The 20094-nt window shown below is 44.8% G+C and overlaps 1 protein-coding gene across 1 annotated transcript in view; it reads left to right on the top strand.

Moving 5' to 3' along the window:
- ADAM12 (ADAM metallopeptidase domain 12) overlaps positions 1-20094 on the top strand; it is a 329912-nt gene that overhangs the window by 248231 nt on the left and 61587 nt on the right. The window contains exons 10-11 of the mRNA XM_072804906.1: positions 1496-1580; positions 6707-6855. Coding sequence (XP_072661007.1) covers positions 1496-1580; positions 6707-6855 — 234 coding nt within the window. The remainder of the gene's footprint in view (positions 1-1495; positions 1581-6706; positions 6856-20094) is intronic.

Below are 20094 nucleotides of genomic sequence, written 5' to 3' on the forward strand. Positions count from 1 at the left end.
ACAGCTATAACATAACATAATATATTGGGAAGATATTCAGACACATTTATATTTAAAAGAAAAAAATATTTTCATAATCTAAATTGGTAAGGAGTAGATTTTATCATCTACGTTGGTAAGGAGTAGATTATATTCGATTAGATATAATAAATTATATCTAGTTTCTTCGAACTTTATAGAAAGTTAAAAACCATTCTTACCCCATCCTCATTTTAAAAAATGCCTACATATGAACTAAGGCTGTTGGCATTCCCTGATAATTTACTTTGGCCATTTTCACAGGGTTGTTTGTTTTTTTTCCCGCCTTGGATATTTGTGGTTGCCTCATATTTTATGCATTGATTAATCCTGAACTACTAAAAATACATTTCAAATATTTTGAATCAGAGTAGTTTGTTTTTTTTTTTTTTCCCAAAAGGAGTCTGTCCAACTTAAATATCTGGAAATAAATTAGCCTCTTATATAACTTTATCATTTATATACATATATAATTGTATCTGTTAAAATGGTCTGTATAGATGTAAATATAAAAGCTGTAACCCCAACTACTGTACGTATGAGTATGACAGGATGGATGGATGGATGGATGGATGGATGGATGGATGGATACGTACATACATACACAGATGAGGTTTTATATATACTTACTCCCTTTTGCCAGTTGAACACTGACAAAATAACTTTTCAAGCAGTGTGTGGATACTCTGTGTATGTACATGGCCAAGATAACATAAGTAAGTCATTTAAAGGAGATTCCCTTAAAGAAGATTCAGCAAATACGAACAATGTTTAATTTTTAATGTATGAGGGTCAGATTTACAGCACTTGTATTAAACAGGCTTCATATCATTAGACTCCTTGATCGAGTTAATTCACATAAGGGAAAGCCTGCACCTAAGCCACAACATCCCCTGCTGGAACCTTCCTCCCAGGGTATGGAGGCTTTGTCAGTGCTTATTCTACACTGGCTCCAGAGGATCAATCATTCTTCTGCCGACTTCATTTTTGCCAGTACATTAACAGATACTTTGAAGAGTTTGGGTTTCTGGCCTAATGGTAATGTTACACAGGAAGCAAAACTCAGCTACAAAATAAAGTCTAGTAAACCACTGCATGCATTTCATTTAGTTACCAGTGATTCTCTGTGACTCTTCTCAGCACTTCCATCAGCAGATGTTGTTTCAAAGGAACAGCTCCCTCTGATCCATAGGAAATAGGCAGGATACAACGTATAGGTACAAAGGTCATGACTGGTCATGGTCTGAGTCTTGCAAACAAAAATCTGAGAAGATTGTGGGACCACAAATACAAAACATATATTTAAAGGAACTGAGGATACAAATCACCTGTAAACACACCCTCACGTGGCTCTTCATTTTTGCATGTTGCTCTTGCTCTTCTCTTTGGAATGCCGGAATGGCCAAAATAATTTCAAATGTTAGGAAATGTCCTCATTCTGTATTAATTTAAGACAGTTTTTTGTTTAATTTCCCAGTGGGGTTTATTTCCAAGGGACGACCATTGGCATGGCACCAATCATGAGCATGTGCACTGCAGAGCAGTCGGGAGGAATCGTCATGGTAAGTCAAGAGCACCAAGGAGCTAGGGTGCCTGGGTGGCTGAGTTGGTGAACCATCTGCCTTCAGCTCAGATTGTGATCCCAGGGTCCTGGGATCGAGCCCCTCATCAGGCTCTCTGCTTAGCAAGGAGTCTGCTTCTCCCTCTTCCTCTGCCTGCCATCCTCCCTACTCATGTGCTCACTTTCTCTCTCTCTCTCTCAAATAAATCTTTAAAAATTTAAAAAAAAATTTAAAAAAGCACCAAGGAGCTGATGGCAATGTTCCTCCCATTTCCCTTGATTTCTCAGGGCAGCTCTACTTTTATTGGACTTTGTAAAATTAGACCATTTTCTTTCATGCTTCTTAGATGTAATTCTACCTTTATCTAGCTCTATTTATGGTCTTATATATCCCATAATATTTTGGGGACTGTTTATTAAAAAAAAAACTACTTCAAGTCATACACAGGTAAGGTGAGTGTATAAAAATAACTCAGTGAAAACCCATCTGCCCTTTTTATGGAGAAAAAATTTCAGCTGGGATTTGGTCAAAGCATTCCAATCCCAGACTCCCCCCTGGCATTGGGATGAACCAGGGCACTGGGATTGTCCTCATCACTCTGTTTCTCAGAGGGCTATGGTCTCATCAAACGTTACTACCAGAATAATTTTCTGATGCTTCTGCCTCCGGGCCCAATAGCCAGAAGTCTGAGGTCCTTAACTATTTACCACTGCAAACGCTTGATCTACCTCCTAGCCAATATCCAACTTGTCTTCATAATAACATTAATCTTAGAAGGCCAATACCTAGGTTTATTGCTTTATGAGGATAATTTTGTCATATATGGGCTCTATATGTTTGTAAAAGGGAACAAGCCAGAAAGAATATTTGGGATTATTTCTTATGAATTTGAGAGAGAAATAGCTTTGATATACTGCCCAACGGGGGACGCCTATTCCATTCCATCAGTTAATTAAAGAAAAGATGTCACCTCATGCTGGCACCATCCCTGCTCTGAAAATGTAGTGTCCCCTTTGCACCAGCCCTTCAGGGAGTATTCTCAGAGACCACTCTGACATCTCCATTAAACAAATAGAAACTTGCCCTTCTAAGAAACCATGATTTCCTCCACATTTTTTTCAAACAGAACATTTCTGAATACTCCATTGTATGAAGGAGCAGAAGGAGTAACATTCTGCTGACTATTATTTTCCCTCCACATACGGCCCGACCCAATCTTCGTAATGAATACACACAACGAATGTTTTCCTCTTTTCTGATAAGTATTGGTAATTCATATAAACATGCACCAAACATGCAAGCTAGAGAGGCCGTCTGGCAGGATTGCACCCACCCTGGATTTCTGGCTTGAATGAGCTGCCCTCTGGTTTTCTTTGAACCTACAAGCCCTTTATGTGATCCCCACCATGGAAGTCATTGGAAAGATTGGTTTTTGTTGGTGCCAGGTTAATTTCAAGTCAGATCCCGACTGTATTTTTACAGAGCAGCCTGTAAAATTTTAAGAGGGAATAATTTTCTGTTTCACGGTTCCATGGTCAGTTGCTACTGACTTTGCCACTTAAAATGGGTGTAAATATTTTTTAGAGCTGAAACTGAATTCTTCATAAGCATGGCAGGTTCTGCTGTTTGGAGTGTTTAAACATTTTTATAACCATTCTGATCATATTAAGTGGCTTTCTTCAGTTCGTATCCCTCATTCTGTTTCCATACAAGCACTTAATCAAGATTCCTTCTTTAAAAGCACACAGCAAAGCCTAATTTTTTTAATGGATGAAAATGAATGTGGGAAGTATAAGCACATGTGTGTACTACAATGGTAATCAAGTCAAGACCAAAGTTAATCAACGGGAAATATGTTTCACCAACTTGGCAGCGGTTAGACACATCCTTTGTCTACTCCACATATGAGAGAAGCATCAGGGGGACAAAAATCTACGGCCCCTTTAATACTATAAAATTCATGAGATAAGTGAGATCAATATCTTGATCAGACCTAAAACTTCTAGACAAACTTTCTCCTATTATGTCTCTAAAATTAAATTCATGGGTGTTCCATGTGACCAGCCCCATTCAAGGAATCACAAGTCTATGAGGAAGGAAATCTTGTAGCCAAGGAAGCAGGAATCCCAATCAAATTGAAAAGATGCGTTCTGCTACAGTTCTCTTTTTTTCTAAGATAGAGCAAATCTTTGATTTAGAAATGTAAAGCCATCCCCTTGTATCTTAACTGGACCAGAACAGCCTTGGTTTGGGGATAATGCCATAAATAAAGAAGTAGGGTGTTGTTTTTTTCTTATTACAAATATAAACTGTTTGTCAGAGTCTCTTGAGAGACATTCTGTTCATAATCACCTATCCATGAAGGAATGTAAAACAATTTGGCAGTTAAAAACAAACCTAAGATATTCAGTGATACAAAAAAATCAAATAAAAAATAATTTTGAAAGGATGAAGTCCTTGAATTTTGTGCCAAAGCATGCTAAATTCAGCCCTCCACATTCTTAGGTTGGCTACATTCTCTTTGCCAACCTGTGTTATTCTTGAGAATTGATTTCCTGAAACATGTTTGTGAAGCTTCCTACAACAGGAAACTATAAAATCTAAACAAAGTAATTTATTAGGAATTTCATCTATTCTAAGAATAACTTGGTCCCTTGATGTGCTGTTCTCTTCTGAGACTCAGGGCTAGGGAGAGAGGCAGCTCAGCTGTAACAAGCAACAACCTATATGGCCTTTTATGAACATAGCTTTATAAGGGGCCCCACAAAGATTATCTATGTTAGGAACGATGCTTTCTCCAAAACCTAGTGTCACTGTTTCCTGAAAGTTTCTTGGAAAACTTCTTATCTCTTTCCTGGGTAACAGAGAGCAACATTTGAATAAGATACGAATAAGATACCTTCATTGTTCTGTGGTGGACAGGCCTTTTCAGAAATACGACCAATGGCCACAACTCTTTGACAAAGCAGGAAAGAATATCCAACGGAAAAAAAAGATAGTCTTTTCAACAAATGGTGTTGGGAAAACTGGACAGCCACATGCAGAAGAATGAAACTGGACCACTTTCTTATACCATACACAAAAATAAACTTAAGATGGATGAAAGACCTAAATGTGAGGTAGGAAACCATCAAAATCCTAGAGAAGAATACAGGCAGCAACCTCTTTGACCTCAGCCATAGCAGTTTCTTACTTGACACGTCTCCAGAGTCAAGGGAAACAAAAGCAAAAATGAACTATTGGAACTTCATCAAGATAAAAAAGATTCTGCACAGTGAAGGAAACACTCAACAAAAGACAACCTAGACATTTGCAAATAACATATCAAATAAAGAGCTACTATCCAAAATCTATTAAGAACTTATCAAACTCAATGCCCCCAAAATAAATAATTTAGTCAGCAGACATTGAACAGACATTTCTCCAAAGAAGACATAGAGATAGCTAATAGACACATGAAGAAAAATGCTCAGCATCACTCATCAGGAAAATACAAATCAAAAGCACAATGAGATACCTCCTCACACCTGTCAGAATGGCTAAAATTAACAACACAGGAAACAACAGATGTTGGCTAGGATGCAGGGAAAGGGGAGCCCTCTTATACTATGGGTGAGAATGCAAACTGGTATAGTTCACTCTGAAAACAGTATGGAGGTTTCTCAAAAAGTTAAAAATAGAACTACCCTATGACCAGCAATTCACTGCTAGGTACTTATCCAAAGGATGCAAAAATAGTGATTCAAAGGGCATATGCACCCCAATGTTTACAGCAGAACTATCAACAGATAGTTGGAAAAGAAAGAGCCCAAATGTCCATCAACTGATGAGTGGGTAAAGAAGAAGGGGTGTGCATATACAGTGGCATATTACTCAGCCATCAAAAAGAACGAAATCTTGTCATTTGCAATGATATAGATGGAACTAGAGTGTATTATACTAAGTGAAATAAGTCAGAGAAAGGCAAATACCATGTGATTTCACTCATATGTGAGATTTAAGAAATAAAGCAGATGAACAAAGGAGAAAGGAAGGAAAAATAAAATAAGTTAAAAACAGAGAGTCTCAACTATAGGAAACAGAGGGTTGCCAGAAGGGAGGTAGGTGGGGGGGAAAACTAAGCAGGTGATGGGCATTAAGGAGGGCACTTAATGTAATGAGCACTGGGTGTTACATGTAAGTGATGAGTCACTAAGTTCTACCCCTGAAACCAAAAAGAAAAAAAAAAAAAAAAAGAACATAGATGGGCACAATTTCTGCAAATCACCTTTAGTAATTAACCAATTTTAGTTTGTTAAAGTTAAGTAACAATAGTTTAATAATTAGTATTTAATAATTTAGTAATAATATTGTAACAGTAATTTCTAATATTTCTTTAGCCAAACCATCCACACACTTAAGTTAGGGGTGGCCACGCAATGCTCGCCGAATGGAGAGACCGCCTTCCAAAACCCATCAAAGGGTTGAGCAAACCCCCAGCAGCAACAGAGAGTCAGGGTGCTTCTACCCATCTCCAAAATCTACCTGACGAAACAAGGAGCCAGCAAGAGTGAGGACTAACCGGATTACGATCTTCATTCAGTCGTCTTCAAACAGATTACTCAATGTGGCTAGTTTTTTTTGTGAATTATTGTGAATTTTCCAAGTATCCTTCTCTCCCAAGGTGACAGGAGGGGCATGCTCAGTAGCGCCTGCTCAGGTCTTATTTAGAATGTCACGAAGTATGCTTCCCCCTACTAACTGTTCATCAGCCTCATCTCAATCAAGGATAAAATGACACTTTTTTTTTGAGCCACCCAGACGCCCCAAGAAAGATGTTTTGTAAGAGACTGCAGGAAACAGAATGGAGATGATTGCTTTGAGCGTTTCACGCAAAGACATAAGGAGTGCTACATGTGTTGATGAAGTATGCATTCCTCTGCAGAAGGAACCCTGAACAGGCTTAATAAAATAAGTCACATCTTTTATTGAAGTCTGAACTAAATAATAGGGCTCTATATTTATTCCTTATAGGGGATTGGATTCAGTCAAATGTTAACCAAAACTCAATGGTGGGGGAGAAAGGTAGACCGAGGACAAGCCAAAGAGATGTAAACTATACATTGTGCTCTTGTGTTTGCTTTGAGGACCATTCAGACAGTCCCCTTGGTGCAGCCGTGACCCTGGCACATGAGCTGGGCCACAACTTTGGGATGAACCATGACACACTGGAGAGAGGCTGTGGCTGCAGCGTAGCTGCCGACAAAGGAGGCTGCATCATGAACCCTTCAACCGGGCAAGTATCAACAATCCCAGCCACTTTGAGAGTTGCCTCAGGTTGAATTGCATACTGGGAAACTGCTAAGCAGAAATCTCCCTGGTTTTCTGGCCAGAACACCCATGGAAACTTCCAGAAGGAAGTAGCAAAAGTGGACTGCACTGGTCCAAAAGGTGGGTCATGGGGAACCAGACTGCAGTGCCACAGGGCATGAGGACTGACCCTCTTCCCTGAGAAGTGGTGAGGGGAGCGGTGGACACTGTCTTTGTTTCGAAATTGCAAATCATCCTACAATCTGAGCACCTGTTTTCTATTTGAGCCTACAGCTCCAGTGCCCCCACCAGGCCAGGGCCGGGAAAACTCACTGGGCAAAGAGGGCAGGGTTCGATGGGCTGCATGGCCTTCAGAGGATGCTGGTTGGGGAGTGCTGCTTCCCTCGGGGCTGACCCGTAGGTATATCTCAAGTGCGTCAATATGTGGAGTCCAGAGCATTCGTACCTCTGATAAATCACTCTATCAGATCTGAGAGGTTTAAATGAAGGGACTTTTCTGTTTCAATAAGTCACACTGTCCTTCCTTATGGAATGCCTTTACTGAGACTCTAGACTTGGTTCCCCAGGGGAGAAGGAAGACAGTTTCATTAAGGGAGCATTCAAATGAGGTGGAAAGAGATGCCACATGAGGTGATTGAGTACAGATTCTGATGAGATCCTGATGCCCCCAAGGGCCTGTCCCAAACCAGAGCACCGTGCTAATGGGAGATTTTCATTAGGAAAGCAGAACGCACACTTGTTAGTCTTCCTTTTTATACCTGAGAACCTTCCCAACACTTATCTTCATGGCACTTCCCAGGTGAGGGCTGCTCTCTAGGTTTGCTGGAAGGAAATGCTGGAGCAGGGAGCAAGCACTGGCTGGCAGCCCAAAGATTGGCCTCTATGAAGACGTGCTGACAAGGGGCCAGTTCTGGTGGCAGGGGGGGGACACCTGCTAGAGATGTAAAGGGATGGATTGTTACAGAAGGCAGTTATGCTTTTGCAAGCAATAGCTTTCGGGGTCTTCTCTCAAACGGCTCCTAGGGCATCACATTGCCCCTGAAACAAAGACTGAGCAGAACAGCACAGCTCATGTCATGGATGTTGTCATGCCTGAGAGGTATTGGTGAGGCACCTCGTTGTTACCTTATTAGCAAGTGACTGTTTCTCTTTATCGCCACTTGGTCTGTTAGCACAGAACCTTCGGAGTGCCTCTTTTCTGCCCCTGGTTCTATCTTAAGCACAGTTCAAGAGAGTTATCAAGACCTAGTAGAGGGATTTTCTCTGAATCTATGATAACTGAAGCCAAGAACCTGAGCCCCAAGTGAGAGTATCTTAGGCCAACACCAACAGGAAGTGAAATGTTATAAAACCCTAGATACTAACCAGGGAGTTCCCCAAAGGGAGGCAAGTGTGTGCTCCTTGTCATTTAAACTGTCCAGACAGAGGCAAGATAACTACTTGGGGGTATTTGAGGGAAAGAATTCCTTCTTAGGGTGTAAGGTTGAGCCAGGGGCCTGTAGGTGCCTTCTTTTTCCAATATCCTACCAACCCAGACAGAGCCCAGCGTCACTGGCCAACATGCTGTGTGGATCTCAGACAATGGGGTTGGTAGGAAGTGAACACACACCTGAGTGGTTTTCATGCCTTCTCGTTCCTGATGAACTCAAAGTGGCTACAGAAAATTCACTGTTTGCTTAATTTCCCTGATTATCAAATAGACACAAACACACCAGCCTACATACCTCTGGAAGTGGTTCCTGATGACTAATATTGTTTATGTCTTGGAACTCTTGATAAAATTGGCAAACGGGAGAGAGGTAAATCTAGACTGGGAACCCTAGGGTAGGACTGAAGAGACCTGGGAGCCCCTATTCTAATACCAGTGGTTTTGGGTAATGCAGACGAAGGAGTAACCTCTCTAGTCAACTCTTCTTCATCAAGAAAATGAGTGAGTTAGTCTTTTACCTTCCCTCCTTCCATCCATCTGTCCATCCATCTGTCCATCCATCTATTCATATTCATTCTCTCCACCTCTCCATCTATTTATTCATTGTTTGTTCCACTCATCCATCCATCCATCCATCCATCCATCCATCCATCCATCCATCTTTTCATCAGATCATCTACACATCCACCCATCCTTCCTACTTATTTGTTCACATAGTAAACAAAATTTTTTGACTCCTGTGCTTATTGTTGTGAGGAATGCACAGATTATTAGGAAGACCCTACAGCTCTAAGAATTATGTGATTCTGGGGGCACAATAGCAAGACCTACTTTCTGATACTCCCCATAATTTTGTGTGAAGCCTTTCAAATTGGGAAGTCTTCATGGCAGTGTTTAAGGATATAAGCCAAATTACCCTGGAGATATTTGAAAATCATAAGTAGAAGTGATATTGTTAAGAGCTCAGCAAATCATTTCAAAGGTTTTTTGGGGTTTTTCTGTTTTGTTTTGTTTTTCCCTTACCGGGGGTTTGCTAATAGCCTTTCCTTGATTTATACCTTATTAGCAATTTCTAAGTTTTCTCTTTTGCTGAGCTTGTTCTTTTGTGTAAATCTTTTCTATTTGGTTCTCATTTATGATCCCACATTCCTGTCCAGAGAGTGGTGTTTTTAATTTTCTCAGATGGAAAGAAACTTCCTAAGCAAGTGGGTGAATTAATCCCAAAAGCCCACAGTGAGGGGGAGGTCAGGCCGCCCAGCCACCCTCCGCCATCCATCACCCATTGTAGAACTTCCAGGCGGCTTTTCATCTGCAGCGTTATCCCAACATGGTCGCTCTCTTACCCCATAAGGTCCCCCCTCGAGAGCAGCAGAGTGGATTAAATGAGATCACATGTCTTTGTAAATTGTAAATCACTCCACAAATACACAGCAGCAGGATGACTGTTATTATTTAGCTCACGCGGCCTACATTGTTGAGGGCCTCTTCCAGGATCCCTGCTCGAATATGCTGGAAAACACTTCCAGGGCCACATAGCAGTCATTCAGCAATGCACCCACAGTCTCTGTGTGAATGGCTCGTTGTAACCTGGCCCATGACCAAACACCAACCTTCCTCCCTACTTCCTCTCTACGACTGATTCAGGCATGAGCAGCAGACGTTCAAGATGTCCTTCAAGTCTTAACCTCAAAGGTGACTCAGAAAGAGATGAATCCGTGACTGCTGTCATGATATTCAGGTCTCCCTGAATCAAAAAGAACCAAGCATTGCAGATGGTTCAGTATTACCTTGTTTATTCTTTATCAAGACATTCCAGAATCCTAGCTCCGAAACATTCCCCAACTGCCATCATTGACAAATGGGACTCAGAGCCCCGGGAGAACCGAGCTAGTGTGCAGGCCTGTTAAACGCGGTGTCACGACTTCAGCTGAAGCTTACAGGAATGGTCGGAGGGGGTTCCTTACAGGTCGTACCATTAATTACCGCAAGGCCTGGAGTGTGTGCGAGCATGTGTTTTATGTCTTTGGATAGTTAACATTAAGACCTGCCTTGGAAATTACTCTTTGGCAAAAGCAGTATCTGGGGATTCGTGTGGGAGTTTAAACTCAATGGAGTCCCCCCGTTAATGAGCTTCTTGGAGCCTTTGGGCTGAAAGGGTTGAGGACATAAATGCCACATTTATGGGAGTAAAAAAACATGAGCAGTTTGAACACGTTTGGAAAAGAATATTTAGCATAATTGTAAATGTCACTTCCCAGAGTGGACCCAAAAAAAAAAAAGCAGTATTGGCATTCAGAAATTACTCAGAGCTTCCTTTATTTCGTGCGGGAAGTTTTGTGTTAGAAAGAGTCGGAGCCTCTCGTGGAGGGGAACGTGGGTGAGTGTGGGACACACGCTAACCGGGCTGCTGCGACGTTTCATGTGCTCTGATGGACGTTGGGGTGACAGCCATGAACGGGGCAGACACTCTTCTTGCCTCGTGGGACTTGCACTCTCTTGGGGAAGATAGATTTGAAAAACAATAAACTGAAAATCGCAGGTGAAGAGGAGTGCTTTGAAGGGAAGAGGGTGGAAAGGAAACACATGGGCTAGGGCCCCCACTTTAGTTAGGGGCTCAGGGAAGAGCTGTCCTGGAGGTGACGTCTAGGTGGAGACCGGAAGGGAGAGCGGGATGGAGAGGCTGCAGGGATGCGGGGAGGCCGTGCGCTTGGGCAGAGGGGACGTGGCTGTGCTGACCTGAGGCCAGGGTTTGTCGGGGCTGGGTCAGGATGGGGCCAGGCCTGGCGGCACAGGGAGCTGGTGCTGCCGGAGAGAAAGGGGGTGGAGGGGAGCCAGAGCAAGCAAAGCCTAGTCCACCAGGTAGGAACGTGGTTTTGTCCCCAGAGCAGTGAGAAGTCGTCAGAGGGTTTTAGGCAGGGCAGTAATATGATCTGACTTACCTTTTCAGATTCCTTCACTTCTAAGATCACCAGCATCTGAGCTATTATAGCTTCCCAAATTAAGGGCTTTGTGTCTACTTTAAAAAGGCAGGGTGTGCTTCTTGTAAAAAATAATAATAATAAGTCAAAGCGATAGGCTATAAATTCTAGTTTTATTTTCATGTAATTAATAGGCATTTGGAATGCAATGAGAAGGGTCCTGCATCAGCGCACTAGGTGGTGCCTCACACACACACCCCACACTCTCGCCTCTCCCAGCTTGCATACTTGATGTACAAACTGCTGTTCTGCTTAGGATTTCACTTTGCTTTTCCTACAATGAGCAGCCTTCAAGGACTCAACTTCAAAATGCCGTGGAAGACCCCTTTCACACTGTGTGTGTGTGTGTGTGTGTGTGTGTATACACGTGTATGTGTGTATCTGAAAGGAATCACTGCATAGTTTTCATGCTGATGCTCGGATTAGGGGTTTGGAGCTGTTTGGGTTTTGTTCAGTCCAGACTGGCAAGCGGCTCCTGAGCAAAGAATGTGCTCCCTGGCTGCCAGCGGAGAGCAGCGTGTTGCGCGCCGAGGATAACGTCGGCTGGGAAATCAAATGAGGGTGACCCCTTGCTCTCCAGTGGTGTAAATAATTTACGTTTAGCTGAGGTTGGACGTTTCAGGAATAACCTTTACAACGGGATCAAATAACCGTGTTTAAGCAGAAAGCACTGCCATTCTGCGTCCTCAGAAGTTTGTTTAATTGGCTCATTCAGTTCCATTTAATTCAGTTCAGGAAACAGTCGTTGCATACCTACTGGCTACACAGCACTCTGGATGTGGAGCACATCTGGATGGCCTCCACCCAGGTCCAACCTTCCCTGATGAAAACCAGGAAGACATCAGGCCTGCCTCTGACTCAGGACCGGCCCGCTGCAGGAAATCGGGTCAGGCAACCAACTGTGGCGAAGCCACTCGTTTACTCAGCGAGCAGTCGCTGTGCCCCAATGTGCCAGGTCCCAGGGAGCAGGGTGGGGGCACACACACACACACACACACAGAAGGCAAGAAGGTTCTGGGAACTCACACTGTGGTGGAGCAACAGCCAAGTAAACTGCTGATGACATGTAGGAACCTCAGGACTCCGACCCGGGAGGTATTGGGGGGCCATGCAGCTCTCTGCAGCCTAGTCTATCGACAAGGCCCTGGATGTCATAGCGTCTCCCCTCGAAGTGTATGCCTCTGCAAGGTTAGGAGACATTTTTTGGACCTAACCATAGTACCATTTCACGCTTAAAAACAACGACAACGACAATTCATCGCGAACGAGGAGCCAAAAGTTGGAAGGGGTGGCGGGCAGGGAAAATGAGCTAGAAGTGGGGCCAGCCTGAACTGAGGAACTGAGTGAGGTTAGGTAATGGGTTAGCTCCCATTACCGGAAAGCTGGATGTCTGTTTGAGGAGCCCTCTCTCTGAAATTGTGTTTCAAGGAACTAAAGTGAACGGTTCAATGGAAGATTCCCTGGGCTTTGGGACATGGTTAGGAATTGATAGAAATCTGATGTACTAGGGAAGTCCACACTCTTTGTAGAACTTGCATCCTTGAAGACAGTGCAAAATACACATAAGTAAAACTCATGCCCTCCCCCCTTTGAACTCTGAGGAACTGAGATCATGAAATACATTTATCATAGAGGATTTTATAAGAACAGGATTGTGGGAAATCGCTTTCCCATATTATCTCTTAATTTAAAGGTGATTTTTTTTTTTCTCAACAAAAGGTTTAAGAAAGGCTTCACTTCATTCCTCAGAGTAGGGGGGCGGGGAGTGGAAATCTCCCTTCAAGGAGGGAACAAAATGAGGAACTCTGGTAACATTAAAACATTGCTGCTCAGAATCCGTTTAATTATCCAGCCAGAGTAATTTCGTTGGCTACATCCCGACATTATCATCCAGGGGAAATGAACTGGCAAGAGAGGTTCTGGAAGAGAGTTCAAGAGGATGCACCACCATGGAGGATGGTCTTGCCCTCTCTGTGTAATTAGATATTGCTCACTGTGAAGTACAGGAGCTTGTCTGCAATTAATGCAGAGCTCGGAAACTAAAAGTCACTGCCCAAGGTCACAGTTGAATCGTCCTCCTTTCTTATGCTGAACAGAAAACAGAGAGGGTCAAGCTGGGGAGATGGGTCAGCATGGCCACTGCTTCTTAAATATCCAGTTTGGGGGGAGGGGGGTAATGCACATAGGAAAACTTGACTTTGACCCTAGAGGATTGCATTACAATGTCCTAGTTCGTCAGTAAACCGTGTGAGGTGGGTCTGACTATGCCTATTTTAAAGATAAGAGATCTGGGGCTCAGAAAGTTAAATGAACTGCCAGCATTTTCCAAGCTACTCAACGGGAAGCTCCAGGACACAAGGCTGAGTTGCCAGGTGCCAGGCCTCTGCCTTTCCACCTTCCTATTACCCCAAATAAAAATTTGCAGCAGCCAAACCTCAGAAAGAGGAGAAGGGGATCTCTCCTGGGGTGATGGTCAGAGAAAACCATGCTTCCAGCTGCAGGCTTCAAGGGAGCTCCCCATAGCCAGGCTCCGCGCATCAAGGCTGAGGATGAGTCGTGGGGAGCTGTGCAATTCAGCCTCCCGGTGTATTTGCCACATGGACCTGACCCCAGCCTTGTTTGGGTTTCCTGTGGGGACTGAAGCCCTCTCGGCAAACAGCGGTGTCCCTGGACAACTTCTGGGAGGCAAGCTGCCCCAATTTTAAACCATTTAGTTTTGCAAACTTCCTTCAACTTGTGTTACAACAGCAGAGAATTATTTCCTGTCATTGCTCGTTAATCCAGCATTTTATTTGTGGTAGAACATGTGTGAAAACATTATAGCTGAAATTCAGCCAATGCTTCCCTCCCCATCACACACACACACACACACCCCCAAGGCTTCCTCCTCTCCCCAGGACATATGGCACGGAGGCTACAATGTGAGGTCAAGGGGAAACTTAGGCCTCTCTGCAACCAACAATATCCAGCAGATCCCACTTCAATCCCTCTAGGTCGGAAATTCTGTGTGTTTTGTTCTTGCTAAATCCCCAGCACCTAACACAGTACCTGGCACATAGCAAAGTGCAATGAGTACTTCTTGAATGAAGGAATGGATGGCTAGAGGGATGAGTTGGCGAATGAATGCATAATGGTGACTGGAATGATGGATGGATGGAGGGAGGGATGGAGGGGTGGAAGGAAGAAAAGGTGGATGAATGGATAATGGTGAGTGGAAGGATGGATGGATGGATGGATGGATGGATGGATGGATGGATGGAAGAAAGAAAGGATGGGTCAGTGGATGAACAGATAATGGTGGTTGGAATAATGGACAGATAGATTGAGGTGAGCACAGCACAATCAGATGTATGCAGAGCGAGGCCATCTTTCTTCTTTTGTGTGATGGCTGAACCTCTGGAGAGAAGATTCTGAGGCCATTGTCTTTTATGATAAGAGCTGAGAACCCCCAGGGAAATGGGAGGTAAATAGGTGGCTGAGTCCATTGCTCTTTCACACATACCTGGAAATCAGTGTGACAGGAGCAATTTGCTTTCAAACAGTGGAGTCCTGCCCAAAGTGGCTTCTCCTGAAAGCCTTTGCTTAATTTAGCTGAAGTGGGAGGAGAGGGATCAAAAGTCTGAAAGTAGTGGTAAGAGTAAGGCCCCGTACACTTCTCAGACCACCTTCCAGTCTGCAAAGAACTTTCATATCTCCTTTCCCATTTAATTGTGCCCAAGAGAAAAGGGAAAATACCTCTGTTTTCCAGAGGAGGAAACTGAGGCTTAGGAAGCCTAGCAGCCCCACAGCTGGTCAGAGTCAGACTCTAGATGTCAGCCCACGGCTTCTGGTTCCCGGCCCGTTCCTCCACGCCTCCCCACGCGTCTCTGAGCAGAGGAGCCTGTGGTTCCCAATCGTTGGGTGCAGGGGTGTGGGCTGGGGGTGCAGCCAGGGGTCAGCCCTTCATCACTCTCGAGTTCTGTGTTGCCTGATGGCAACCCCAGAGTCAGGAGCTCCATGAGGCAAGAACGGGACTCATGCAAACTTCAGGCCCGGCTGTGTAGCTTGGAGGTACCTAGCATTACTTCTTTTTTTTTTTATCATGTTTGATTACAAGTGTCTTCCCTGTTACACACTCACAGAGCCAGCAGTAGCAACTGGCGTCATCTGTGCAGGTCTGTCTGCAAACTGTCCCCTTACTAACCTCTGGATCTGTTTGTAGGCGCCAGAGCCCGGTCCCTGATGCGCCCCAGGCAGACAGGGGCATTTTTATTTTATTTTATTTATTTATTTTTTTTTTGTAATGAAGCTGAGAAACTCATCTAAGACACAGCCTCTGATGGTCTGAGCCCCCTGCCCTTCAAGACTGGGCTCAGGAGGGAACAGCCTTCAGCACACAGAAGTGAGGGGCCTAATTTCTGGTAACGTCTAGAGACCTCCCGTGTACCGACCAGAGCTCAGTTGCTATCTCTCTTTATTAAAAATTCTCGGAAATTACATTTGTGCTTTAATTGGTTTCCAGGGAGGAGGAGCAGAGGTCAGAGGTCACATGTAAAAACATGAATTATAATGTGCCGCAGATGGCTTCATTCTGAATCCCAGGTGTTTGCTATTAACAATGGAAATGTCCTACTAAGGACGTTTTTGATCATTTGCCCCTGGTCTGGTGCTTTCCCTCGCCTTCTGCGGCCCATCTGGTGGGCTCACTGGGTCAGCGCTTGGCCCGAATGCAGTCACTTTCCATTCCTGGAGTTGACATGGGGAATCCCTTCCGGCCACTGTGGGTCTCGTCCTGTGGTGTGAGCCGGCGTTCTCCGAGTCATGCCCGATGCACCCGAAGGTGAGCAGAATGCGGACTTGGGACCCACTTCCGCCCCCCCCCAACTCAGGGGAGTCTTCCAGCAGGGTCACGCTGCTTCCCGGGTGGAAGACCCCCTCCTTGCCCACTGCTTGGGGCCAGAACCGGCTCACAGCCTCCCCCAGGGGGTGCATTCTGGCCCGTGCTTGACCTCAGATGTGCCGGAAAAATCCCAACACCTGGCCTCTGCTTTCCATTACACCAGAGACCCCCAAGCAGGTGCTTGAAGGTGTACTTGGAGTAACGTGCAGGAGCCTGGGTTTTGCTTCTGCCTTTACCTGACCCCAGGGAGCCCAAGGTCTCTGGACGGATGTCCATCCATTGATGCTAATTCTCCTGGCTCAGCCATTTGTGCCAGGTCCTGCCTGAGACTGCCCTAGGCCCCCTGTCCTGGGAGTAACTTCTGGAAGCCGCTCCTAGAAGCCTCTGCTGTGGAAGCAGAACTTGGGATGTCAGGTCAGAGAGCTGTGTTTTGAAACCTGAAAGGACTGTGCTAAGGCACATAACCTCTTCGAGCCTCAGTATCCTCATTTGCAAAATAGAAACAACATAATCCGACTCACAAGGGTATGAGTAAGAATGCCCACGGAGCTCCTGGCCCATAGCAGGGGCTTGCTGACCACTGCTAACTGCTCTTAATATTTATGCTCATTACCCCTTGACCTGCAGGCAAGAAGCACTGCAGTGGGACGGCCTCCTTCAGCTGCTCCTCTATCCTGCCGGGCTGCTGGAGACTGGGCCAATCCCAACAGCACTGCCTTCCTGCTGGCACCTAAATTCTGTACATGCTGATTGAGAGTTTTTAGTCCTGGGCCTAACTGTGAGAAACATAAAAGATATTTTTTGAAGATAGCCCTAGAAGTTTTGGTCAGAAATTTGAGCACAGTCCATCCCAACTGTGACCTCATGCACCCTTGCACTGCAAACGGGTCTCCAGCTCAACTAGAAGAGACCATGATGATGATGTGATGGGGTTTGTGCTCCTGGAGAGACGAGGAACATGTAGAATCAGCTCCAAACTGTAAATTAAGGGGTTGTTTTGGGGGACCCCTGGGTGGCTCAGCAGTTTAGTGCCTGCCTTCAGCCCAGGGTGTGATTCTGGAGTTCTGGGATCAAATCCCACATCAGGCTCCATGCAGGGAGCCTGCTTGTCCCTCTGCCTGTGTCTCTCATGAATAAATAAAATCTTTAAAAAAAAAAAAAAGTTGTTTTGGGAAAAGTTCTTCAGGCTAGTTGTGGAGTGAACGATTAAAGAATGAGTCATGAGATCATGTTCTCAGGGCACAGAGGTCAGGTCTGCTGTGTTTGGGGTCACAGTCCACCCTGAGCACCGGGCTGGGGGGTACGTGGTGGATGCTCACATGACTTGGAAAAAGCTTTCAGGATCTGCTGACAACCATGGCTGCGTGGCAGGTCAGAGCCAGCCAAATGTGTTTTTGTTTGTGTTGGTGGTTGCTTATGTTCCTAAGTTCCTGTTCTGGTCGAGCTAGAGAAAACCTGGCCCCTCCATTCTGGAGCTGGGTCTTTTTGCTCCTTTCACACCATATATGTATTAAGTTTGAGGGATTGTACTTAACTGCCTAATCCTCCTTTGGCCTCCGGCATCCTTTTCCTCTCAAGTTGACACGTACTTGTGGTTTACAGTTTAAAGATTGCTACGTTTGGGCCACAATTATGATAAATTCTGCATCCTAGCAAAAATGTTCCTAAGTCCTTGAGCGTACAAGGCATTCGTAGTCAGTAATTTGAAGTAGCCAAAGCAGCAACTCTAAAAAGAAAGACACAGCTTCTTCCTATGAATACTGACAACTCGCACCTCACGGAGCCGTGAAGTTAACTGGAGACTTGTCCTGTTTTTTTTTTTTTAATATTTTATTTATTTATGACAGATACAGAGAGAGAGAGGCAGAGACACAGGCAGAAGCAGGCTCCATGCACCGGGAGCCCGATGTGGGATTCGATCCCGGGTCTCCAGGATCACGCCCTGGGCCAAAGGCAGGCGCCAAACCGCTGCGCCACCCAGGGATCCCGACTTGTCCTGTTTTATCCTAACCCGTGGCGCGTGAGGTCATTGTGCTTACCCCATTCTATGGATGTGAAGACTGAGGCTCAGTTTTAAAACTTGGCTTTAGTTTTGGTAGACGGGGTGGTCAGACTCCGTCTTCCACGTTCAGTTCTTCTCTACCTGTTCCGAGCCCCACCCCCACCCCCCAGGCCTGCTGGATCAGTCACTTCTGCTGTCAGGAGGAAATAAAACTCCACTCTAGCCTGCAAAAAAGAAATCAGTGGGAAGCAGCACATCGGCAACATATTTTCTAAAACTAGCTATGCCTTAATCATTTATCAGCTGTGGGAGAAGTGAGACGGCGGCTGTTTTTTTCTTTTCCAATCAATTGAAGCAAATCTGGAAGGCTTCCCATCCATCCCGGTTTCCTGCAACATTGGCTTTTCCTGTCACACAGTTGTGTCAGCCGAGCACAGTTGTATTCTCAGCAGCTGCCAGGCCACTTCCCCTCCTTCCCCGGGTCACTCCCATGTCTTTCCTGTGGTCAACACACAGACCAATGTCACCCCCAGAACTCAGAGCTGCGAAGGGCAGGGGTGTCTCAGGGAACCGGGCGCACGGTCACCGACAGTCCCCGTGAATCCAGCCCTGTCACACCTGCTTTCCCAGGCTGCCTGGTTTCCAACAAGAAAGGCCATTGTCTCCAGGTAATACCCGGAGAGCTTTTGCAAGACTGGTAACTCCCGACCTCTACTGTCAGAGCTGATAAACTGGCTTTAGTAGGGTTCACCCCAAAAATATAGCAGTGAAATGCACAACAGGTGCCTGCAAGCAAAAAATTTTCTGACTGCAGATTTGTCAAAGTAAAAGTAACCCCTAATAATGTTTTCCTTGGCAGCTTTGTGACGGCTAAAATATTAAGCCTTGTCTGCATTTACAGTGAAAAGCCATAAGTGGCGTTCCTCTTTTGAAAGTGGGTTTTGTGTTTTGGGTTTGTTTTTTTTGTTTTTTGTTGTTTTTTTTTTCCCCAGAATCTCCCAGCTGTCTGTTTGGTCCACGTATTTCCAACCTTCGTAGTTAAAAACTAGAGGCAAAGGCGGCTATGTGTGATGGAAGAGGTCACATCTGGGCAGGAGCCAATCGCTCTGGCGTGGCGTCCGCCCGTGAGCGGAAAGCAGCACTTTTCTGGGGCCTAGGTAGAGTCATTTGAAAGTGTTCTTGTGCAGAGGGCAAGTATCTTGCCAGAAGGACTTCTTTTCTAAATAATTCTCCCATTTTATCGCTTTACACCAGTCTATCATTGCTATATGTCAACTCAATTAGCTGCCGCCCTGACATATTTGGGATAATTTACCAGAACTATTAAAAAGCGTATTGTGATGAGCTTCCTGAAAGCTCTGGGAGGAACTGAGGCTTGTCGTTTTAAACCACTGACCCTGGGCTGCAGAGGATCTTCGATGTTATGGGCAACTACGTGGCTCCACGCAGTGCTCTTTTCACCAGTGGGAATCCAGCTCTACCAGGAGACAGAAACAGTTCGAACCAAAGGAAGGAGGAATTACCATATGGTGGAGTTGGAAGCAAGAGGAGAGTACTTGCTTAGGAATAGAAACCTCATGTTTTATGACCAGAACCTTCCTTGGCTCCTTAATTAGTATGACGTGTGATGATTAGTTGGTCATTCTGGTATGACACTGAAAGATATTTGAAAATGTATTCATGATTTGAATTTGACCTTTAAAGATGACAGATACTCACGGGGCATTTTTAGCACCTGCCTAAAATCACGTACTGTTTTCAAGATGCTGTACATTGGGTTTCCTTAAGAAATGGAAACACAGCGTAAAACCAAACTTTCTAATCTGAGTGCATGAAAAGGTGACCTACGATGCACCTAGATTGTATTTCTCCTTTTCTGACATAAGCAGATGTGGGTTTGTCCCTATTACCTTAAT

The sequence above is a fragment of the Canis lupus genome, chromosome 29 (genome assembly GCF_048164855.1).
Source record: "Canis lupus baileyi chromosome 29, mCanLup2.hap1, whole genome shotgun sequence".
NCBI lineage: Eukaryota > Metazoa > Chordata > Mammalia > Carnivora > Canidae > Canis > Canis lupus.